At 42.0% G+C, this 25,637-nt stretch overlaps 2 protein-coding genes across 2 annotated transcripts in view; one reads left to right on the top strand and one right to left on the bottom strand.

Moving 5' to 3' along the window:
* Positions 1 to 230: 230 nt before the first annotated feature.
* On the bottom strand, positions 231 to 7,088 carry LOC142566242 (uncharacterized). Its single transcript, XM_075677085.1, has 3 exons — positions 7,035 to 7,088; positions 6,291 to 6,608; positions 231 to 1,137 (listed from the first exon to the last, which is right to left on the bottom strand). Exons 2-3 carry the CDS (start codon positions 6,478 to 6,480, stop codon positions 905 to 907), a joined length of 423 nt encoding a protein of 140 aa, XP_075533200.1. The 5' UTR covers positions 6,481 to 6,608; positions 7,035 to 7,088; the 3' UTR covers positions 231 to 904.
* Positions 7,089 to 7,941: 853 nt separating this feature from the next.
* Uba5 (Ubiquitin-like activating enzyme 5) overlaps positions 7,942 to 25,637 on the top strand; it is a 31,607-nt gene continuing 13,911 nt past the window's right edge. Inside the window, exons 1-10 of the mRNA XM_075677060.1 lie at positions 7,942 to 8,197; positions 8,668 to 8,713; positions 8,803 to 8,892; positions 10,416 to 10,525; positions 10,627 to 10,713; positions 15,500 to 15,581; positions 15,856 to 15,960; positions 16,504 to 16,631; positions 21,714 to 21,849; positions 24,338 to 24,416. Coding sequence (XP_075533175.1) covers positions 8,058 to 8,197; positions 8,668 to 8,713; positions 8,803 to 8,892; positions 10,416 to 10,525; positions 10,627 to 10,713; positions 15,500 to 15,581; positions 15,856 to 15,960; positions 16,504 to 16,631; positions 21,714 to 21,849; positions 24,338 to 24,416 — 1,003 coding nt within the window. The 5' untranslated portion in view covers positions 7,942 to 8,057. The remainder of the gene's footprint in view (positions 8,198 to 8,667; positions 8,714 to 8,802; positions 8,893 to 10,415; positions 10,526 to 10,626; positions 10,714 to 15,499; positions 15,582 to 15,855; positions 15,961 to 16,503; positions 16,632 to 21,713; positions 21,850 to 24,337; positions 24,417 to 25,637) is intronic.

Here is a 25,637-nt window from a genome sequence, read left to right as displayed (position 1 = left end):
TTAATTACTTCTTTCCACTTTGTGGGTTTCCGCAGAACTATTACATCAAACTCTTGCCTTTGCTTCGAGTTGTTGATAAATTCGACTTTGCCCTGCCATCTGCTAGCCGCCTGGTTAGCTCAGATGGTAGAGTGGCTGCCCCAGAAAGGCAATGGTCCCGGGTGCGAGTCCCGGACCAAGACGAATTTTTCTTCAACTGCGATGCTTCTCTTTCGAGGAACCTGTATGGGTTTTCTTTGTAGCAATTCGCTACGTTTGGGTGGATGTCTCATTTTCCCTTTATTAATTACTTCTCTCCACCTTGCGGGTTTCCGCAGAAATATTACGTCAGACAGTGATGAAACAATGAGTGCATCGCTGGAAGAACAAAAAATATGTAGGAGTGGAAAGTTACATAGTAAGACTTGCTTCTGCTGCTGCCACCACAATGAAAGGCCCAAATGAAGAAGAAAGTCTAGTGACTCACCCTAGTTTCGTCTAGGTATGTGCAAAAAAGAAAGTTCTGTCAGGCAGGTTACACTGCCACAACACCACACATGTTGTATAGCTGAAGTATTAAAAGCTATGGCCTCTTTTTTCTTCCGCAGCAATTGACAGTAGGAAAAAACTAAAACAAGCAACTTATATGCCTCAGCAGCTCTTATGTAACTTTCTGAAAGACACCAGGGCTCATACCTTAACAGCAAACCAATGCACTAGCCAGATGAAAGGATGCTGCTGAACATGATCCTCAACTATGTCTAGAAGACATTTCTGAGTGAAACGAAAGTGCCTTTTACATAGGAATCCACAAATATGCAAGCCCGAATCAAGCAGCTCAGCAGAAACAAACGACATCAGCTCTCAGAGACCAGCTGTGAGATTAACGCAGCACAACAAAAGAAGGACACAAGCAGTCGTCTAACTAAGGCTGTGTACGAATGCCAGCTTTCTCAAGTCGTTCTCGCCGCCTCAGTCGTGGTGGGTCAGTGACCAAAAGACCAGCTAGGTCACCAGGATGCAGCAAGCTATAGAGGATGAGGGCTCCCTGGATGGATAACACACGGTCCTGGTGCTTCATGTCGTCAAACAGGTCCCAGTACATAGAGTGTTCCCATATGTGCTTGGTAAAGCACACTTTGCTCTTGTACAGCTTCCCTGGAAAAGTGAACAAAAGCATTTGACACTGCAGAGAAGTGTGCACTGCTCATGAGATTCATCATGCTCAAGGTCAGCTGTGAATCAATACTGAAGAGATATCTGCACACTATTTAAGGTGTGGCTTTAAAGAGCCCTTCACCAGAATGCCCTAAAAATTTTTGTTATACAGTGCGAAATTGTGAAGCACTGTCCAGGAAGTGCTCTACCACAGTTCTTTGCTTTTTCAAAAGGGCTCAGTAGCAGCTCTGATAGAAGCAAACTAAATGCTGCAACATTATGGTGCAAGGAAGTGAGCTACCTCCCTGAAGCAAAGATCCTCTCCCACTACTTCGACCTTCTTTTTCCCCATTCCTTTACATTATAATGCTATTAGAATTCTTTGGGAACTTCAGTTTACAGTACGTCTGTCTCTTTGTCCGTACCTAAACTTTTTCACACCTTTCATTAACCATCGAGAACAACTCATTTTACCATACTGCATGTATTTCTGCTTTTGCAAGAACGCTAAGGTTTTAATCAGAAGCTCAAAGAAGCACAAGTGTTGCTTTGCCTTACAACCAAGAAGTATGCCTACTATCGACAGATGAAATGCAGTCAACTTCCGTTAATTGCAAACTGACGGGATCGAGGAAACTGATAGAGTTATCCTGCTGGTCGAATTAAATAAGATGCAAAAAAAAAAAAAAAAAAACACCAGATCAAACCAATGATTCATCTGGCAGTATTTGCTAGATTCATGCCCCTGAACTAAACTGTACCCGCTTTCAATGCGTATAAAGTAGAAAACTAACATATAAATTACATTAAAGCTCTGAAACAAAGTAGAAATGTAATGTACACATAATTTTTAGCAAGAAAAAAAAAAATGGGCAAGGGTCTAATGTTTGTTGCATAATGGTGGCCGGTTTTCTAAAGCCAGCTTCGCCACACTATTTTTGATGCGAAAGCGTCAAATGGCCGATTGAGTGAAAAAGCCGGCATCTGTCATCTGTAGCAGCAAAACGGCAGGTAAATTCCCATTGGCTGTGACGCCACATCACTAGTGCGCCTCGACGGAGCAGAGCGGGTGAAAGGGCACACCTGTTGCTGCACTATTGCACAAAGTGTGGCATGAGGCAAGGGGAGAAGACATCGCCACGATGCCACATTACCCTCACGTTCGCTCTCGGAAGCCTGGGTTATCTGCACATTCCTTGTCTGTGCAAGCTCTGGCCTGCATTCTAACTGCAGCTTAATAAGGCCAAAACAAAATGCACCAAGCATCTCAACGTGCTCGCTTGCCTGCGAGGAGTTCATATCTGGAAGGACTGCTTAGTGGCATTCAAGTGAACATTAATTTTTAAAAAAGCCGGATATTAGAATCGGGTAAATAACATAATCAGACATTGTGAGCTACATTTATTGCTGCAAAGTCTTCCTAGGGCAGGCCGAGAATAGCCGTTTCCAGCAGGAGGTGATGTGTGTTCAATGCATTCGCTGTCTTGTAAGCTCCGCTGAGACGGATGCTGCCATTAAAGGGGCCACTATTAAGGTCACCACAGGGGTCAGACGCGTGCATGCTGACTTGTCAAGTTCAAATTATTCGGTGAAGGTCAATTTTAGGATCGAAATAATGAAAGTTTGGGCTGATAGAAATGCATGGGTGCCAGCCTGGAACTTAGGCCAGGAATGAATTAACCGGAGTCGAATTAACAGATGTCTACTGCACTGTTACAAAACTAGAACATGCATTTAGATGTTTTGCATCAACTTCTCCTGGTGCAGAGCTGGTTGTAATGAAGCTACATAGGCAGAAGTTTAAGTAATTAATGTATTATTAGCATGTTTAAATTTCACAGAATCCAATAACTAATAAGCAAAGGTGTTTGAATAGTGATATTCTTAAATCAAAATAAACACAAATATTCAAGGAAAGCTGTCTTCATATATTAAGCCAAAACCCAATGTGAGTGATTTTGTATGCAAAAGTGACAAGCGACAGCTTCAAGCAACGAAAGGGGCCGTTGCATGAACAGATTGCTCGTTCTTGTTGCTCGATTGCTCAGTTCTGGAAATCTATAATTCGTCCTCACTCATTGCCTGGAAGTGCTATGAGCGACTAGACAATAGAATGAAACCGGAAGAGGATGTACGTCATGTACATACTGTCAGTTGTCACATGGAACGAGCAAACGATTGAATTTTGATATGTGCAAGGATAAAAAACCTACTGAAAGACTATCAGAAATATTTTATGCTGCTCTGTAAAGCAAAACAAGTCAAGTTATTAAAGCATAAGGCACGCCAGTTTTGGTACGTATTTGCTGTTTTTATGCCAGCAACACTGGGAAGACATTGCTCAAAGTTGTAGTTGTCGTTCACGTGGGGTTCTACTCGTAGGCGACGAGCGGATGTGACAGCCATCTCTATCGAACCGCTTGTTGCCGTAACCCTTAAAAAAATAAGCCCTATTATGTTTAGGCCTCTGCCATTTATTGCAACTTAGTGTCATTGCTAGGTGGATGTCAATAGCAAGCAAATTTTTCATGTAATTTCGCTAACTGCCTAAAGTGTGCTAAATACTTTTAAATTACTTATTTTAGGGAACACGTTGTAATCACAAAATTGAAGTCGAGCTGTGGTGAAGTCATATCTGGTTAGCAGAAATTCCAAGGCTGGCATCACGTTCAAGATGGTATGGTTTGGTACGAAAAACTTAATTCAGATCCTTCAGGTCGCGCTGGTTTCCTAGGCCGAAGTGTGCCGCTCCCACATCGGGACTGAAAGGCCTAGCCTCTCGGCCACATCACAGGCCTGATGGACTGCCCATGTCTGTTCTTCTAGTTCGGGGCTATGGAGAGCTGCATCCCAACGCTGTTTGGTGTTGTCCTTGTCACTGCGTAACATGGAGCACCGCCACAGCATATGTTCTAAGTTTGCTACGATACTGCATCACGGGCAAGCCTATGAAGCCAAGGCTTTGGGAAATATTTTGCTTATTAATAGGGGATTGGGATAGGTCCCTGCCTGCAAGAGCCTCAAGGTGAGAGCTTGGGGTCTGTTCAGCTTTATGTGCAGAGGCAGATATGATCTGCATGCCAAGTAAAAGTGTTTCGCGAGTTCATTGTATGAGAGAAGATGGTCCCTGCAGTATGTAACCTCCAAGTCTGGCTGCCCTGGCTACATGCGGTCTGTAAGCCCTTGCGCAGCGTCGTAAGCCGACTCGTTGAGATTAGTCGGGGCTCTGTCAATTTCTCCCATGTGTGCAGGAAATCAAATGATTGTGTGCGGCTTAACGTCCTTGCCACGGAGGATCGCCAGGGCCTGTCTGGAAACGGTGCTCTTGGCAAAGGCTCTCACATTCAACATGTCTGTCCAAAATTCATAACTGCTTCTTGGCCTAGCTGAGATTTCCTGAAAGACGTATTTACCACTAATTGGACCCACACAAAAAGGAAGACACATTATCGCCAGTATGTCATCAATGTTTCTTCCATTTTGTAAGAGTCCTCTTAGCAGCAAAATATGTCTCTCAGGAAATACATTGGCATTCCAGTCAGTTCCCCAAAAGCGTCCCCCTAGCCATTCTGAGACGATATAAAACTGGACCCTGGAATGTCAATGCATTTTTTAGCAGACTTTGGGGACAGATATCTCAAAAGTGCATGTATGTGTGCTGCATTGCTTCAGCAATGCAAACATGGGGACCATGGAATTAGAACAATACTTCTCATGAAGTGATGTATCAAATCTGCTGGCAGGAAACATCCTATAATAAGGATGGAAACATCCTAATAGATCACTAATAAGGAAAGGATTCTAATAAGGATCCTAATAAGGAAACATCCTATACTAGATCACAGCAAGACATCGGCAAAAATAACTGACTGATCTAGACATCAGCTTAGAAGCTGGTGCTTCTGCGCACAAATATTTTTTGGCAGAGCTTCTTGTTGGGCTAGTCGGTTTCGATGTTGAGCCAAGGTTTTTTAGCATCACAATTCAAAGGAAAAGAAGAGACCTCTTTATTTGTTGTGTGTTCTTTCTTTTTCCTTTAATGGTGGTGCTAAAGATCATGCCTCAATATTTTCTGGCAACGACTGCAACCACAGGTGCAGGAATTAATATGGGCATTAACAGTTCAGTTGGAATAATAATGACTATATTCAGCAGCCTCAGATTCTCCCAATAGTCTGATAACCACACTCGTTTATTCAGCAAGAAGCGAAGACTAAAATCCATGTAATCGTACACCCTACTAATAAGCTTTGCTAACACACACTGCAGTGCTCTGGCTGTAGCACATTTTGTTTCCATGGTAAATTTGCTCCATGATGCCAACTAGCTGAGTTCACCACAAAACTCCATGGTTAATTTTGACCATGCACAGCTAGAGATTGAAATTTATTTAGCATTACAATTTACAAGAATGTAAGGTCTTTGAGTATACAGTGACGGAATGACAAAATTTTGATCAGCTTTCAGAAAATCACACTTACTTAAGTCAGAAAAACAGAGGTAGATAAAGAGTACTATACTCTAGTTTCTGCTAATGCCCTTCAACAGCATACATATCGGAAAATTTTTCACTGACACATGAAATAAAATTACGCCACACAAGTTAGAAGTTATGTGGAGCGCTTCAACTCAACGAAATTGTTGCAATAATGTTTTTCTGGATGGAAGCTGCAGCAGCTTCGTTCCGACGTACCACTGGGCAGATACAAAGCAGGTTACCTGGTGGCATGTTTACGTGCACGCAGCAGGCATACACTTCAAGCCGCGCATAGTGCAGAAAATGGGGAGATTCGCAGTCAGCACTATACTTACTCCGCACTTATCCTACTCACACCCGTGACAGCAAACATGAGACGTGCCAGCGTAAGTGCACCGAACAGGAAGATTGCCATAATTTTCCTTAAAAATTCCAGGTTTTGATGCAGTAGCTGCAGAACAACTGCAGCTATACAGAAAATGCGGTTGCACTGCGTACTTGCCAATCCTTTCATATGACATTTTTATGAGCACAACAAGCAAAATATAGGTAACTCGGGCGAATGCCAGTTAATCGCTTACGGCTTTAATAGTAGCTGGCATCAAAACACAGATTGCGTCACAGAATGGCACAACACGAATGACAGCAGTGTAGTTATGAACTGCCAAATGCTTACCACAGATGCTACAGTTTATGCCTCCTACAGACTTGTTACACGTATCTTCTTTCAGCATTGTCACAATTCCTTGAAGGTTGAGGCTCCGGTCAACGACGGTGCCATCACTCGAAAATTTGGAACGTTGCGAGTCATTTTTCAAACGTCTCGACCTCAGTTCTTGATCTTGCTGAAATGTAGCCGTCCTCATTTTGATACAGCGCAAGGCGGCATGCGTCTTCACCGAAACAGCAAAAACGTCCGTCAGCGACGATTCTCGCCGCGTCGCTGATGCAGGTATACTCAAGAGGCCATACTTGTCACACAGTCCACCCAGACCTATCGCCAAAACAAAACGAAGTTAATACACTCCGCGAAAGCGAAACTACAATCTTCGGAACTGGCCGACAACACTGTCAACATACGCGCATCACTACCAAGATAATTTGATCTGTGGCATAAAAAAATAACACCCGTGATTTTAAAAGCAAGTGCCACTAGCAATTAAACGAAAGAACTGTAGTAACGTTCATCACTGATGACAGCAAACAAAATGTCAAAAGCTTGAGGCACTCTTCCGGTTCTTTATTCTATGCTCTTCCTTGCAACTCGGTGCGCGTGCCTTCGCGTTGAAAAAGTTTTGCGCTCACCGCTGCACTGTTCTTGCTCAAATTTTGCAGAACGATCACATTTTGGCATCGACTTCGTTTAGTAACACTTGGTACAGTTAATTGCCTGGTGTTTAAGGAAAAATGTCAAATTTACCTGCACTTATGAGGACGCAAGCTGCTGCCGCGACGGCGCAAGCGTAAATGTGTGTCGCCGCCTGCCGTCAGCTGCAAAAAGCAGCGTTTCAGGGGGGAGTCGCCTGTTCCCAGGCATTCCAGAAGCGGGCAACACGCGTCTGCCTTCCCTAATACGCTGCGTTTTAGAGCTGACGGCAGGCGGCGAAACAAGTGTATGCTTGCGCCGTCGAGGCAGCAGCTCGGGCTTTCATAAGCGCAGGCAAATTTGCATTTTTTTTCTTAAAAACTAGGCAATTAACTGTGCCAAGTTTTATACTAAACGAAGTCGACGCCGAAATGTGATCGTTCTGCAAAATTTGAGCAAGAACAGTGCAGCGGTGAGCGCAAAACCTTTCTTCGAATAAAGTTTATTTCCTTCCTTCCAACACGCGCAGCGAAATGTTCCGGACCCTGCATGTTATGTTGCGCTAAGCTGTCCCACAAGATAAGAAACGGCTGGGCTACATTTGTTACTACAAGGTTATGACTAGTCATTACGCAAATTGATCATTTTTTGATCATTTACAGAGTCCATGTATAGCTTGTGCAATGAAACAAAACGTTGAATTCAATATACCCTGCACCAACGGCGTAACAAATACTCACACAAACTAAGAATATTAGAATTAACAAGAGTTTACCCCAGTCGCGAACAAGTTTCGATCATGTTTCGATCCCTGCGAAGTGTTTTTACACATCGCAAAGTGCTAGACAGTAAAAAAATGTTGATCTTGATCTAACTTCTTGTTTTGTAAAACGTTAAAAATAGCAATTATTATTATTTATTTATTTTTGCTTATTTACTAAGTTAGTTTTTAGCTCTACTTTGAACTAGATTTTGCGGCGAAGAGCTAAAAAGGACGCAGCCTCATCAGCATCAGCATCACCTTGCGCATCTGTGCGCGTGGCGCTTCCGAGTAGCAGAAATCTGTCAAACTCTCGTGTTTTCGTAGCTTGTTAGTTGAGTTTATATAAAAGTGCAATTGACTGGGCCACCTGAGCTATGGGGGACTCCAATAACTTAGAAGCACTGGTGATGACGCTCAAGGCCGAAATTGAACGTTTGAAGAAAGGGGAAGCGATTAATCCACGCGAAAAAATTTCCCAGATGAGCTCGGAGGTCGTAGACTCGAACCCCTACAGGCAAGTTTCGGTTCTAGATATTGAGAAGCTATTCATTCACTGTCTGCCTAGTAAATTGCGTGTCGTTCGTGATTTGTGAAAATTAATCTCGGCACTTTCGGTCATAAGAGCTGCCCATTAGCCGAGCACATACGGTAGTGTGCAGCAATACCTTACATGTTGAAATGGTAGAAGCAATTACCAATCTAACCGGGTAGTAAATGTTGTGTTACGTAGATAGGAATATTGTGATCATTATTTTCCTGAAACCGCTCGCTTTATTGACTGTAGTCGGCCGTAAATAAACTTTTGTTGTTGCACGCGCTAGTCGAAGTAGCAAACTTCGTGTTTTTGTTCTGCGTTCTAGCTGTTTTGTGTTTGTGTCTTTTCCAGCATTTCCGCGTTAATATACCGGAGTCACAATCTTTGTTAAAACTGTGCAGATGTTCCTCATTTAATATCCAACTTCTTAAACTTGTGTTTCCTTTCAGCCGTTTGATGGCTCTAAAGCGCATGGGCATCGTCGATAATTATGAGGCAAGTCGTTGACATCATAATTTTTAATAGATGATCAATTTCTCTATTTCATTTCGCTGCATGCTCACTCACTGTGTCTTTGCCCACAGGCCATTAGAACTTACACGGTAGCTGTTGTCGGTGTTGGTGGTGTTGGGAGCGTGACTGCCGAAATGCTTACGAGGTGTGGAATAGGCAAGGTGAGCTTTCTGTTTGCAGACGTCACCATTGATTGATTAACCGATTGGTGGGTTTTGACTTCTCTGAGCAACACATGGCTTTGAGAGATACCATAGTAACGGGCTCAGGGTTAATTTTGACCACCATGTGCACACAAAGCACATGCTACACAAACGTTAACTCGATTGTGGTCAACTGCAAGCCACTGAGCCACCATGGTAGCTACACAGCAGTTATAATTTCAGCTTGGAAAGAACATGTTGAGCTATTTCTGCCATGATCAGTGCAACTTAGCATGGTACATTGATTCCCTCTCCTTTTTCCCAGTCATCAGAGTGCTACTGGACCACAACTGTTTAGGGTTAATTATTTGATATATTAACTTATTTCTCAGTTATTATTTGAGCTTATGTAGGCACTTGGGTTGTGTTGTGATTCCCACTGACACAGAGTCAGCTGAGTGCTCTCACTTTGAATTTGCAGGGCCAGATGTGGCATTCCAAATGTGACATGCCAGTGATTCAGGGTGGTTTAAGCAAAACTGCATGAATATGGGGCACATTTATATACTGCCTTCCTTTGGTCGGTCAGTCGGTTGGGCTGTTGAGTAGGAAGAGAGTCCTTGTCTCCAGACAGAGTTGCCAGGTGTTCTAATCTTTGCATGGCTGCAGTTATACTGAAGTGACGGAATAGTAGGTGCATGTTATGTAGCTAGACTCGTGTGCAATGAAGTAGTTACCTGTCTGAGTTTGTCCGTCCTTCATGGAGGACTAGAGCCTGGTGTTGCAAGCATTGCAACACAATAAAGGACAGATTTCTTTGTGTGTGCAACCAGATCGCTTATGTGATGAGTAATAAATTTCAAACACTTGTCCCAAAAAATGTGAGCAGTCTCCTACATTGTACTATGTTTCAGCACATTGCAAATGACAAAAACATGTTGTGATATGCTCTTTTAAATCATATATTGGAAAAAAATGTTGGTTCTCCTTTGTTATCGCCCTTTACGTCTTGTTTGCTCTCAAAAGCAAAGAGTTTCAAAGTGGTTTTTGTGTGTGTTTAACATGAAATATTATTGAATAAGTGCCTCATTTCTTTGAACCTAATGATTCTCTCATAAAAGTTCTATAGGCTAATATATTCATTGAGATTGTATTGTTATTAATAGAGCTCCATTCACAATTTACCATGAACTTCAACGCTATTGGATTATTCAAGGTATATTTGAACGTGTACCATCAGCAGAAATTGAAATGCAGACAGGAAGAAGAAAACCAAACATTTCTTACGCAGGAGTTCATGAATTTGGGATGTGGTACTGCTTCATAGCCTACTGCTAAATGCTGTACGGTCATTTAACGACCGTCCATAAAACAAATTTCTAATGTGTTGTACGCACCAGTGAACGCAGAAAAAAAAAAAATTACTGTTCAACCTGTTCAGAGCTGTTGATGTCTGAATATGTTTCTTTTTCTTTTTTTTTTTGGTGAAGAATTATTTTGGTTTAAGAATTTTATATAAGTGTTCTGATTTTTCATTGCAGCTCATTTTATTCGACTATGATAAAGTTGAGCTTGCCAACATGAATAGGCTGTTCTTTCAGCCACACCAAGCAGGTATGAGCAAGGTGGAGGCAGCTGCCAAGACACTGCAGTATGTTCATTTCACCTTTGGAGATCTGACACACATGGTGCTGCATTAACTGAACTCCCAAGTGTTTAACTTGATCTTTGCTATTTAATTCATTTTTGTAGGTTCATCAACCCTGATGTAGAATTTGATACGTATAACTACAATATTACCACTGTTGACAACTTCCAGCACTTCATGGACACCATCAAGTAAGACAATTTTGCTGACATCAGAGACAGAACAACTATAGTATATGGCAACTTTGGACTTTGAATGAAAGGTTTTTAGTAGCAAAAGGTGAAAGTTATGTATATTCAGTTTGCACTGAATACGCTGTTGTGGCTGCAATGTTGGGAGTACTTCTAGCATAGGTGCAGACTATGGGGGAAGGGGGGGAGGGGGTGCTGAGCCCTCCCCGGACGACGCCGATGCCCCCTCCCACCCACCCCCACATACACCTAAAGTGCCATTACCAGAGCTTTGTCCCCCACATCATTTTAAATTCCTTTTGACTTTCCTCAACCTTTTTACTTCTCACTTTTTTTTTCAAATTTTACTGGGGCTAATAGCTTACTGCGTCATTGTTGGCCCGGACATCTATGACTTTTAATTCATACTATCGCTTTACTGCTGCAAATCCTGACAATATGGGGGCATGCGCATTAGAAGCACGAGCACCGGCTGCCTCATCCATATTTTCTAATTTCTACATCGCTTTAAATTTCCACTAAAACACCATGCACATATACAATATATTTAAGTATACACACAGGACAAAGTTTATTATATTTTTGAAAGAGATGGAGATAGCCAATTAAAACTTATTTCTAAAGGTATGGATATATAGCCTATGCCTAGAGAAGGAATATATGTTGCTGTACATTCATCACGCTTCAAATTGCTTTGCGTGCTTTGTTGACCATGAAAAACTATAGACTTCAGTGACCCCTTCGGCAGAGTCTTTTATTAATGCCGTGTGAAATGCACGTGAATGTTGTGTGTCTCAGTATTGCTTCTCTTTCCAGTAAGCAATGCTAACGACTCATGAAAAAATTTTTTTTAATAATTTACAATATTTATTAGGGATGGAAACATAGTTAGTTGCATGCAAAGGACACAAATATATACAGGGTATCCCAATTAACTATCATGCACCAAGATTTAAAAAAAAGTGCAATGCATTACCTGAAAAAACCTAATGCATAACAGTACGATGGAGTAGCTGCCAGTAATTTTTTCGTCACTGAAATTTAATTAGGTAACTGTATTTAATTATTGAACTTGAGACATACTATCCTAATTATCAAAGCATCAATGAGGCATTTGTTGGCACAGCCAAGGGACATCCAACTGCGGTTTTTTCAGTGACTTACAAATTACGTACTAATTTTCCCGACTGATAAATGAACCCCGCGAAATATGGAGAATACCATGTGACTGCGCTCCCACCCGGATCATAAAGCAGCACCCTCGAACAGGCTCCCTCTGAGTTATCCAGAATGAAATAAAGGAAATAAAGAAAAACTTAATGATCGAGCTAGTGCCTTATCTACGCGCCCGGGCCGAAGTAACACGTCGCGTTGGGTGTTAGTTGGAAGCAAGCTGTGATAGGTGATGTCTTAGCGCAGATAAAGTGCACGGATCTTTTTTTTTTTTTTTTTTTTGTCACAAACACAAAACCTATCACCACAAAAGCGAATTGACAACGTCAGTGCGAAGGTTTGAAGGTGCGTTTTGTTTTGTCCCAGTCGCCACGTCTTTCTCTAATGACCAGAAGGTAAACATGATCCTTGCTTTGGGATCTGCAAATGACATCAAGCGGAAGGCCGCATATATATATATATATCAGTCATGGAAATGTGGTGGTATACCAAACGCATCAACTATCATCAGAATTTATGAAAACCTGAGACAAACCAGCAGCTTCAAGAAACAGCGGCGGAGGACTCCATCTTTGAGTCCTAGCCTATGCACGGATGTTCTAGCATTTATGGCCTCAAACCCTCATGCTAGCGTGCGGGATGTGGCCGCCCATGTACCAATTTCCGTCATCAGTTTGATTCTAAATTACGGCCCTTCGCCCGTACCACCTTAACCAGCACCAATGCTTAGAAAATAGAGACCTGTAAAATTGTCTAGATTTCTCAAATTGGGTCCTCACAAATGCTGATGAGTCACCGGGTTTTTTTGAGCGACATCATGTGCGCAGATGAAGCCAATTTTCGCAGAAACGCCTAGGTAAATTTGCATAATGCACACTATTGGAGGGACTCCAATCTAAACTAGGTAAAGCAGAATCGGCACCAGTACAAATGGTCGCTCAATGTGTGGTTCGGTATTTACGCCGGTACTATAATCGGTCTCATCTTCGATCACACACTGACTGGACAGCGTTACGTGAAAGAAATCCTTGAAGGAGTAATGCGAGGCGTAAGTTTCTCAGTGAAGTCCTGCTGTCACGTTTTCTACTTCTGTGGCATCAGCAAGATGGGGCACCTGCACACAGCAGCAGCCAAGCACGAAACTGGCTGGATGCAACTTTTCATGCACAATAGATTGCAAGGCACAGGCCTGTAAATTGACCGGTTAGGTCGCCTGACCTCTCTCCACTCTATTTCTTTCTTTGGGGTTATGTGAAAGATCGTGCTTACAGGATCGAGATGGATGTCAGATTAGTTCAAGGCAAGGATAACGGATGTCTGCCATAGAATTCCAGGGTTGGTCATCAAGAAAGCCAGTAAAGATGTGTTAAAACGGACACAGTACTGCATAGCTGCAAATGGAAACCTCTTCGAACTCGTCCTCTAGGCTGGTGTTCACCGGAGCTGACCAATTCATAGATGATAAGGGCACACTGAAATCTGATGTTTTTTTTCTTTTTTGTGCAGACATCGTGATTGCCAATTCGGCTCATTTAGAAGTGGTATATTTACTTTCTTGAACGCACCGGTTTTGCGTTTTCTCTACACGTTGGTCGCTTCCCAGTCTCATTAATTCGCTTTTATTTTTTGACACGAATCTGTTTTTGTAGCTCATATAGACTTTCATGAAAAATAAAACGGCCACTTTAATTTCGCTTTGGTCTGAAGCAAGTTTCTGGCGCGAAATATAGTTTCACGCTCTCTGTCGATGCGGTGCAAGTGAAGCCGGGATTTTGAAACATTTTATGCCTATTACATTGCTCTTCGCCTTTCGTGCGTGGTCAGAGCAGCGCTTCGGCCGCGTTATGAAGGGGCTTTGGTTATCCATGTGACCAGTCCGCCTTGAAAGATGGATAATAAGTGTAACGTAGAAATGAGAGGAAGGAATAGCTGCGAAGCCACGAAACCTGCTGTTGGTGCTCCTTCCGTACCATTATCAAGGTGACGCGCTGTCTCTTCAGGTTTGCTACAGGCAATGCAGTTGCTTTCAATCAACTTATTTGAGAGTGCTGCTTTATGATGCGGGTACAGGAGCACACTCACGTGGTATTTGTAATACTTAGTGAGGTTTCCTTGCCAGTCAGAAAAAATTTGTGCGCAATTATTACGTCACTGAAAACACTGCAGTTAGATGTCATTTCGGGGTGCCTACAGATGCCTCATTGACACTTTGAAAATTAGGACAGTACTTCTCAAGTTAGATAATTAATTGCAATTACCAAATTAAATCTCAGTAACAAAAGAATTACTGGTGGCTACTCTACTGTACTGGAAAGATTATGTACTAGGTTTTGTTCGAATTATGCAATTGCTCTTTTTTAAGTCTTGGTGCATGATTGTTGGGGAACACTGTATAATTCATTCAGTGACCAAAATGAGGCCAAGCCGGATTCGCTTGAAATCAGTATCAACAGCAGTCATATGCAGCAGCGCTTATACTCGGACTCACAGAAAAGAGAGAGAGAGGCTGCAGTTTAGCCGTAAAGGCGAAGCAGCATTAGTGATAGCAAAGTATGCTACAATCACACGAAGGAAGATTACACCACTGAGAGTACTCAGGCTAGGAAATTGAACTGTCTCCAACTATGAGGTCTTGTATATACTCATACAATGCCGTCACTTCAGCGCTCAATTCTTTGATGTCACACACAGTTTCAAGTGCAAGAAATATATATATATATATATATATATATATATATATGTGGGGTTCGGAAAGCTGGTCCCCCCCTCCCCCCCCGGATATATGAAAACTCTCCGCCGCTGACTTCTAGCATAGGTAGGAGCTGTGCCCTAATCTGATTCGTTCACCTCCAGCTTATTTTTGCCTGTGCTGCAGAATTTATGAATAGTACTCCAATATAAAAGCATTGCATGAGATGTTCTTATCACTGCAGTACCGAAAAGCAAATTATGCTGAGCATATGATGCTTCTTTGTTGTTTCTGTATCCATGAGTGCATGCCTTGTCATTGCTTTAAAATCTTGATATTTCCTGCTGCTCATTATTCGAGTGTGTATCTGCTATGAGCATTAATTTTTTTCTTGCTGATGGAATTTCCTCTCTTTGGCATTTTGCATAGAGGCTTTTTTACGCACAGATTTAACAGATATATTGATTTTGCACAGTTCTCTGTACCTGTAGAGATGCTGATATTTATTTATTGTTGCTGCAAGTATAATGGTCATGGATTTATTCCAGGTATAACTTTCATTCATGCATCCTTTGCCTCATGCATTGAAATTGAGATTCTGTTACATGTCACTGAAACTGCTCTGAGGATTCATTCTGAAATACAAGCTGGCTGAATGTGTTTAAATTGCTGTAGTCTCTATGTGTGTCGATTATTTAAAAGAAACAAATAGACTGTGGTAACATCATATGGCTACCTTGACTCAGTTTTAGTTTCAGCAAATGGTAAGCAGTTCTCTGTGATAACTAGTACTTACCTTCTCTGAACAGTGGACTGTTCACAGAAGGCAGTAGATGGCAAGAGTTCATATAAATAATCAAAGGAACATGCAATTTGTTGTTCACTGCTATATGTTATAATGGCTGCAAATATCTGTTCACCTAGGACTGGCAGCCTGCAGGGTGGTCCAGTAGATCTTGTTCTCAGCTGTGTCGACAACTTTGAAGCACGCATGGCAATTAACACGGTAAGCATAAAATATGAAACGCAACTACAAATGTATTTTGCCAGTTTGCACTTGTATACTGTAGCAAATGGGATTTGCATTGTGTATGCTTAGAGTAAATAATCTCATTTCAACATATCTTCTATTAATACCCTTAAATGCAGTTTTACGGGTGTGAAAGCATTTTGTGGTTATGATATGAAAAAAAAAATTTTGTCTGGTTTCACTGCAGTCAATTATTATCAAGCAGACTCATAATCTAATGCATGATGCTGTACCTACTCTTTTGTTATAGGCCTGCAATGAACTCAACCAAGTTTGGATAGAGTCTGGTGTTAGTGAAAATGCAGTCTCTGGCCATATACAGCTTATAGTCCCTGGTGAAACTGCGTGCTTTGCTGTAAGTAGTTTGAGCGACATGATTAAGGTGCTTATGCTCATTGTATGGTACTAGGCTTGTGCCAAGAAAAACTGCAGTGCGAAGTAAGTTATTGTTGCATGCAGTTTTGTGTTATCCATGGATAAAGAGCGGAAATATGATGAGTAGAAATGGTGGGGCCATGTTGTGCATGCCTATTTCAGAAAGTGCATGTTTGCCATTGCCATATTAGTGAGTTGTAGTGGATGCTTATGGAATTCTTGACATGCACTGTCCACTTGCGAGGCACCGTTCTATATGTGCTGCTCAGTGCACTATGTGCAGGTGGACTAGTGCACAGCATGCTGGTGCAAGTGTAAAAGTGGAAGATGCTGAAAAGCAAAGCGAAATGTCCTAAGGCTAATTTACAGCTGTTGTGTGCAATATGCCAGATGGAAATACAACAAGATGCGTGCATAAATCTGTTATAATGCACACTAGCCCTTTCCACTACTTGTTTTTTTTTAAAACATTTCCTAGGAGGAAAGTGAGGAAAGTGTGTAACAAAGTCTGTTTACATTGCAGTGTGCACCTCCTTTAGTTGTTGCTTCCAACATAGATGAAAAGACATTGAAACGGGAAGGAGTTTGTGCTGCGAGCTTGCCTACTACAATGGGCATTGTTGCAGGATTTCTTGTGCAAAATACTCTCAAGTGAGTACATTATGTGACTAATAATATTTCTAATCACCTCATACTTTAAGGTGATTGGTTGATTGATTGATTGGTTAGTTGACTGATTGATTGTGCCATGGCAAAGTACTCCAGATTAATCTTGACTACTTGAAATTCTTTACAATGCACCCTAATGCTTGGTAAATGAGCATTTTTGCAATGTACCTCCACCCAAATGTGGCTGTGGTGGCTGAGGATCGACCCTATGACTTCATGCTGAGTAGCTGATTAGCAGCAGAATGCCATAGCCACTAACACACAGATCTTCGCAGCTTTTTTGCAATGTTTAATGCTTTATGATGATAACATGGTAGACATGGCAAAGTGAAATATTGTGAGTGAATTATATCCTATCCTTTGCTGGTTTTACATTTATTAAGTTTGTTGGGTGTGTGCTTAATTTAGCAGGCTAACTGGTTACGCAGGTTTCCTGGAATGCTATCAACTATCATGCAGAGTTAAATGGTGTATCATAATTGTACTTTTACTTTAAAACCTAACCTGGTGACAAACTATACTCCATCTCACAAGCTGGTTGCAGCAATGCCAAAGGTATGAGGCATACACAGGCAATATCCTTGCACAGTAGTATATATTTCCGGGCGTAACTGGCTGATTATTGGCTACACTAGAGAGCTTTATTTTTGCCCGCTACACGTTACGGTAAAGCGATACGTGACATGTTGGGTCCTTTGCGCATGCACATTGTATACCTAGAATTACTGTGGCAGTCACTGACGGTAACCATAATAGCCACCCTAACTGTGGTGACATGGCAGTGGCCATACATCGCCAACCACCTGCTTCGATCCGAATTCACGCTTGTTACTGACTCTCCACCCTGTCGGCAAGACACAAGTGGCAAAATCCGTCATCGCCAAGTCTCATCTCAAGCTGAGGTCAAGTCATGGTTTGTCGTAATTATTGATATCGGCTGTTTGTTTTCATGCTGCTAGGACTATAAACACGGCAATGAGCTGGAAAACTTGCTTGATTTCTAGTTAGCAGATGGTGCCACAGCATTAGCATTGTTAATGCATTGATGGTGCGGAGTGCTATAAAAGCCTAATTGTTCACTGCATCATTAATTTCATACTTGCCAACTCTTCCGAATTTTTCGTAAAATGTACGAATTTCGAGCAGTCTTACGATTTTACTAATCTTGCTTAAAATTTTACGGAAAACATATTATTTGCGAAAAAGAAACATGAAAATGTAGTAAAACTACACCCTGGTACCTTGTGCTGCCATGAGAGGGCAATACGTATGCTTGGTATGATCATCAGCAGCTGCAAGGTTGTAGTGACTTCTGTCGTCTACTAGGGGGTCACGAATCCATATCCAAAGCTCGATAGTGCTGATAGCGCCTCTAGCGTCTCCGCAAACCAGTTGCCATGCTGTTGCCTTTGTTTGCGCAGGTGTGCGTGTTTGGACTTCAGTCAGCTTCAGTCACTGCAGTATTGGCCTTGCCTTTTGCGTGACTAGCTGCCGCATCAGACGCAGTGCGACTCCGGCCTGTAGCGGCTTTGCAGTGCAGTGGCGAGCTTGAAGCCCCGACAGTACTTCCAAGTGTTTTTGAAATCGTACACAAAGAATTTCCGTGCTTCGTGCCATCAAAGAAAGGGGAGAAATTAGAATTCTGCACCACGTGTGCCTGTGATGTGAACACCTTGCATGGCGGCAAGTCTGACATCAAGGTCCACATTGCTTCGAAAAAGCATCAGGGATATGTGCGAGCCGTGGACAGCCAGCCAAGCCTAGCAAGTTTTGTACGCAGCGACAACGACCTCAGTGTGATTAATGCAGAATGCCCCTTCACAGTGTTTTTAGTTGACCACAACACACTGCTGAGTGTCAGCGATTATGCCAGACTGCTTTTCTGTAAGATGTTCCCCAAGTGCGAAGAAGTGAAATGCTACGCCTGTGGACGAAACAAAGACGACGTCAATTGTTCTGGAAATGGCCTCCAACGTGCAGACTCCTTTGCTGGATACCCTAAAACAGCAAGTACTTTCGATTGCTATGGATGGCAGTAACAATAGGGATACACAGCTTTACCCTATTATTGCGACATATTTCGTTAAAGAAACGAGTAGAGTCGAAAGCCGCCTTCTTCGCCTCTGGACAATCCAAGGGGAAGCAACGGGTCACAAGATTGCAAATTCGGTTCTGGACTACATGAAGTCTCGGAATTTGCCTGTTGGAAACCTGTTGGCTATGTGTTTGGACAATGCCAATGTCATGATCGGCAAGAAAAACAGTGTTTCTACTGTATTGAGAGAGGCTCAACCAGGTTTTATAGGGGTTGGTTGCTCGTGCCATCTCATCAAATTGGCCACCCAAAAAGGAGCTTCATGTCTTCCTGTGAAGGTTGATGAGGGTTTGGTTGACATCTTTTTCACCTAAAGAAAAGCTCGAAACGGACAGGTCAACTTAAAGAGTTCCAAAAAATGCATGACGCTGAGGTCAGAAAGATGTTGAAGCATTCGCCGACACGTTGGCTGTAGTTGGGAAAGTGTTTAAAGGGGCTGCTCAACCAGTGGAAGCCACTACTCAGCTTTTTTATCTGAAACAAAGCAGTGTAACAAGCAGAGCTTGTTTTTGAAGTCATACCAAATTTCGAAGACTTCCTTACAAACCCCCAAGAACCCTGCACTGGTCCCAAAGTCTGCTACACATCTTCACAAGACTCCTGCAGACCTCGGGGGGAAAAAAAGGCACCGACGGCGATGAACTCTCGCTAAAGAGGAAAGGCGCTCTTTTTGGACCTCAAGCAAAAAAACTGAAACTTCATACCAAGGATTCTGAGGAAGCCAGCCACTTGACCCGTGAAGAGCGCCTGTTTTATTTTTTGTCATGGGAGCTAAACAGGGCATGCTGTCTTTCTTCCCAAACTGTTATACCGCTTTTTGAGAAGGCAAACTGCCTTCTTCAGGCACAGGCTCCTCAGATTCATGTTCTGAGGGGCCTCTTGAACTGCCTTTTCGAGGATATCCTGACTAGATTTGTGCGTCCAGGTGTTGTCAAAGCATGTCATTCATTGCTGGAAGTTGACTATGGAGCTGCAGAGAACCAGAAAAGTGATGAAGACAGTCATTGGCAGCACAACCTACTCTGTAGTTGAGACACCGAGCTGCATTTAGAGAGAGCAGTTATTCTCTGTTGTATGTCTGTATATAACGGCAGCGATTATATTCACCATTAATTTCTGCTAGAAGATGTCAATCTCAAGATAGCTGAAGTTGCTCGAGTACAAGCTCTGGAAACTGCTTCATTCAACAGTGTACGCCATTTTATTATGGCATTCCCTCCTATCCTACCCCAGCAGAGTGGCGAATCAAAAGAAGAAGCAATCGGCGCACTTGAAGTCGAGTTTGCCAACTTGCAAGCATATCAGGTTCCAGCCGACATACTGAAGGAGCGAAGGTGCGATGTGCAGTAGTCGCAATTAGGAAGAATTCGAAGTGTCGACGAATCGCTCAGGTTCCACAGAATTTCACTGGTTATGCTGGGTATTCTCTCCATTCCCCACAGCAATGCTGAATGTAAGAGAATATTCAGCACTGTGAACAAAACTCGGAGTTTCGCTCATCCGTGTGTGAGAAAACACTCGAAAGTCTGCGGATGGTCAAGGGGTACCGGAGTGGTACTTGCTTTGAGCAAACCTACATGGAGAAGTTTCTGAAGCAGGCAAAGTCGTCAACAGCAAAATCATTGCAAAAATAAATTGTGCCCCAGTGGAGTTTTCGCTCTTTACTCTCCAAGACATGGATTTCACTTGAGGTTGTGAAAACGTGAGTAAGCTTGTTGCAAAAGGTAAATCCCTTAAAGAAACAAAAGTGCTGCCGCATTCCCCCTCCCCCGCCGCGATAGTTTTATGAATTTCCAAATCTTCAGGTTGGCAGGTATGTTAATTTACTAGCCCGCTCTAGCATGGTACATGATGACGGTAGTGAGCAAATGCCAAGTAGATGCCGAGGAGATGCTGTGGCACAGGTGAACGTTTGTAAGGGCATTCACCTGTATTACTTGCCAAAGAGGCTGCAAGGTAACTACAGGCAAAGCGTGCAGGTAAAGTGAAGCCATGCTGTCGCATGCATGTAAATGCAGCTTATGGTTTGGTGTCAAAACATTTTTTGCATCAATCCACCAACCATGGAGCATGTAACAGGATGGCAAGCAGACTCTGAGCAGACGACACTGTGCGGATGAGCACATCTAGAGGGGCATTTGGCCTTCCTATTGGCTAAGAATTCACAGTGCTGCAACCAGCTTGTGAGATCAAGTATAGACAAAGGTGTATTTTAATATGGTGGCCAACATGAACATTTTCTAGCTTTGCTTCTTTCGAGATCTCACTGCTTGTGTTTAATCAGTGGGCAGTATGACGTGCATACAGTTTCTACCTAGAAATTGCTAATGTATAGTTTAGGTAGGCCTATTGTTAACTTTCATCCGAATGCAGCAGATAAGTTGTGGAAAGGTCATGTACAGTTTCCGTTTGCAGCATACCTCCTAACTCTCCAGAATTTATCGTAAAGTTAATGAATTTAGCATCTTTACGATTTTACTAATGTTACGGGAAGTTTTTACGAAAAATACATTCTTTCTGCAAAAAGTTTTTGCTCGTCGGTGCCTGAACCTTTCATTAAAAGTCGTCTGATGGTGAAAGGAAGCAAGAGGGGGACTTGCTTCAAGCAAGTTTGTACAGACAAATTCCTAGAACAAACTGAAAAAGTCATTGCTATTTGCTGTGCCACGTTTGTTGCTGGCTGTTTATTGTACCTAGTTAAATGATTATTAATAAAGTGCAAATGCATCCTTTGAAAGGCATGTGCTCAGGGCAAGCTTCTACAAAAATTCTTGCCATCCCCCCCTTTCTGTGTCATGTCACAAGTATTTTACAAATTCTAAAGTTCACTGGTTGGCAGGTATGTTGCAGCTGCGCAAGCAGTTTTGAGAACCATACTCATAGTAGTAGGCATTGTTTACTTTAGGTGCCATGGACATAGAGTGTATATAAAATGCTTATCTAATGATGTACACTGAAAATCTGTCCAGGTATCTCCTAAAGTTTGGCACAGTGTCCCACTACCTTGGCTACAATGCTCTCCAGGACTTTTTCCCAACAATGCAAATGAAACCAAACAGCCAGTGTGATGACAGTTTCTGCAGACAGCGTCAAAAGGAGTACCAGGTGACACTGCATTAAAAATTAGTAATATAGTCCACCCACTTGTCAGGTCATGTTGTAATCCAAACCAGATACTATACCTCCATACTGTAGAGTGTGTAGAATGTCTCAAAGTGTGGCTCATCCATTCCTGTGGCTGCTACTAGTATCCTGCCTGTGACTGGTCTATATAAACCTGTAAGAAATGACTGTCGGCTATATTGCCTCAAATTTCACAGTTGAGCAAGGCAGCTGAGAAGGCAAACAACAAAGAAAAAAAAAACGGAAATGTGTGAAAATGAACAGAAAAACTGCAGTTGGAGCCAGTTAGAGCATGCAACAAATTTTAAAAAGCACCATTGCAATGTTGTGACATTCACTTTTTCCCTCACCACTGAAGAGGTGCAACTTCTAACATGCTAGGAACAACAAAAATAAATGGGAAGCCACTTTTCATTCTTAACCCTTTGGGTGCCAGGTGCTTTTCTGAAGTGCAACAAATTCAGTTACTTTCTTAGTAACCTAGTAGCAGGTTCTGAATTTAAATCATATTTGTTGGTGATATGTTGTTGAATGTTTTACAGATTTTCTATCTGAAAATTGAAACAGCAATTAAGACATATGTAAATTAATTATTCTAATTAGAGTAGCTATTGTTCTTCAGGCATCATGGCTCCTTTGTCACTGTCGTCCCTTAATTGAGGACACCTCATAATAAACATCAAAGTCCTCTGAATCAACATTCATAAGAAGTGTTTGAATTTCTGCATCATTAAAAAATATGCTGGTATTATGCATCGCAGCTCGCCTTGTCGGAAAATGAGAGGTGTGAGCAACACCGACAGTTGATAAGCTTTGTCGCACAATCTGTCATAGAAAAACAAAACTTACCATAACATTTCATTTCTGTTTAACTACTGAGAAGATGGCACAACCAATCTACAGATGTTTCACATTCACCAATTATTTCGAGCACTGAGCCAGTGGTGGCCAGATGAGTATGCACGGGCACAGCAGGGTTATTAACTTCATAGAAGTCCTTCAAAAAATTCCTGCAGGAGTAAATTCATGACACAGTGCCTTCTCATAAACTTTGTCACAAAAGCAACGTAGATCCCCTTAATGTTATTTTCCACTACATTAGCTACACTAGCAACTGTGGGAGCACTGTTTCTGGGTGGAGGCATACCCTCTCAGAGCAGCTGCAAAGACGAAATGCAAGTTTTGGCCATTAGCTACCAGCTTGTCCCCAATACATTGTGGTTTGATGTTGAACATTATCTTTATCTGCCATCAGTATTGAAGTTTATGATTTATTCTGTCATTATCTACCAGTACATCTTAGCATGTGTGGTAGTTTCATCACTACCTTGACAGTGCTACCTGAGGATAGTTGGCTGGTTGGGAAACATGCATCACACCAAAATCTCAAGAAACAGGAAGAATGGAGTCTGAACTCATATTCATTTTAGACTCTGTGAGGAGAGTGCTAAATGCCATAGACACTGACAGACAATAAAATGTTTCATTTCGGATATGAATCAGTGCACATAGAAAGCCAGAACAGTTAGAACGACACACACTACCAGTGCTTAAGTTTTATTGTCATATTCACACTTAACAAGCAAGCACAAAAATACATGTGACACGAGTTGCTGCATCCATCTGAGTCAGTTAAGAAAATACCTTTCGACCATTTCTAGGGAAGTGTAGTATTTATGTCTGAATGTTATTTGTTCTCTCTGGCCATCCTGATTTTTTTATGCACACTGTTTTGTATCTAGAGTGAAGCATTACCAACTCACCCAAGTCTCACTTTCATTGCGACAAGAGCCCTGAAGAACTTCATGGGTAGATATGATGCACCTTTTAGGCAAACTAATACAACAAATTTCTCAGTGTAATTTTATTGATTTTTCTACTTTACGCTGTCTAATGAATCTCTCATTCAGCTCTAAAGCTATAATGTTGACTGGAAGCAGAGAAAATCTGCTTATATTAAAGCACTCAGTATAGTAGACAATTTACTAATTTCTGACTTGCTGTCTATAAGGGGGCTTTGCTGTATAATTAGCTTGTTTTTGCAGCGCAGATTTTTATGGTTGGAAAGGTAGCATGGTCATAATTGACATAATTTACAAGAGAATGAGATTTTGAATGATTCTTGGCAGTTTTGGTTTAATCAATTACTACTTTTTTGTCTCATAGCACCCACTTCAAATGTCTGTTGCAGTTGAAGCAGTTCAGTTCATTTTGCCACAGTTATACCACAGAAATGCTGCATTTATTGGAGGAATTTCACAAGAATTAAAGTCTTAGTCATGGACCATCGTCCCACTAATGGTCACAGGAAGAAGGACTTGTGTTTTAATGCTTTACGACTTTACATGTGTAGTGCTAGTTAAATGCGACTTTCTTGATGCCTTGTTCTGACACTTGTTTTATGTTGAACGACCTGACATTGCAGGCGATGGCAAACTCGTGCTTCATTTTTTGGTTTCATGGAATGCAGGTTCGGGAGGCATCTAAGCCACCTCCAAAACCCGTGGCAGAACAAAACGAAGAGGTGGTCCATGAAGACAATGAATGGGGTAAAAAATTCTGTTTTAGCCACTTCGAATACCGTAACATGCTTGAAGGCACTAATGGGTAACTTTTGATTGTAATTCTACTGATACAATAAAAAGCCATTGATAAAGGTCTAGTTTGGGGGAAGTGGCATGCCGGTGATACCCTTCCATGCTCTAGACATTTTGCAGCTTGGCTAAAGATCATATTACATCCCATCATAATTGTTTATGATTTGTTTTAGACAGCCTACATATAATTCATTGGAACAAACAAACAACAAACATCAAGGTTATACTATTGATAAAATTGCATCACTACACAAAATGCTCAGTACCTGTGCGAGAAGAGTACCACATCTATGGCACAGTTACCAGTTTCTTTATGATCTATTACTATGGTTCTGTTTTTGTGAAATTATTTTGGGGCAGTATCACTGGTCATTTTTCATCGTTCATTTTTTCACATGAACTAGAGTTATCAGAGATTTCTTTTATGGTGCAATAAAATTAGAAGTTTTTCAGCCTTCTTAGCATTCATGATTATATTGCGCTTAGTGTTACACTGAAGATTTTAAGTGAAGGACAGGATGTGGACGTACGTAGCGCAAGCTACCAACTGTTTAATACTGTTAAAGGGACACTAAAGGTTACCAGAAAGTCAAGTTAAAGTGGTAGAGCAATGTTCTAGAATGTCTAAGGCGTCAATATAATCGCAAACAGAGCTTTAGTAAACGAGAAATTGAGGTAAATGCATGACACGATTTGAGACCCCCCAGCGACATTCCGGTACTAGCCCGATGACGAAAGCACTCCTCATAATTTGTGTTACTAATACTCAACTGCTCGTATTGAAAATATCATTTCATTCGATTATAAGACGGAAGAAAATGCTACTTGTCTACGTCTATTCGATTCTACGAAAAAAATAACATTTTGACGTTACCCTTCAGTAATATGGGTGGTCGAAAGGTTTCGTTTTCGCTCGACTCTGCGCCGCGCACGCTTTGGAGTTTTAGTAGTTTCGTTATCGCGTCGTGCTGTGCGGGTTCTGCTGGCTCGCGAAACTTTCACTTGGAACAAGCAGCGAGAATGCCACGTCCATGTGATGTCGTGGGAAGCCCTCGTTGCTTTCCCGCTCCGGAGAGCCGGTTTTGAGGCCGCCGTCGTAGTACGCAGCGACGCCGGCAGCGCGAGCCCTCAGAAGCAGGTCGCGCTCGTCAGTGCTCAAATCGCTGAAGTTGA

Source organism: Dermacentor variabilis, chromosome 1 (assembly GCF_050947875.1).
Source record: "Dermacentor variabilis isolate Ectoservices chromosome 1, ASM5094787v1, whole genome shotgun sequence".
Classification (NCBI taxonomy): Eukaryota; Metazoa; Arthropoda; class Arachnida; order Ixodida; family Ixodidae; genus Dermacentor; species Dermacentor variabilis.
The sequence above is the reverse complement of the archived record's forward strand: the minus strand, read 5'-3'. Positions and strand labels throughout refer to the sequence as shown.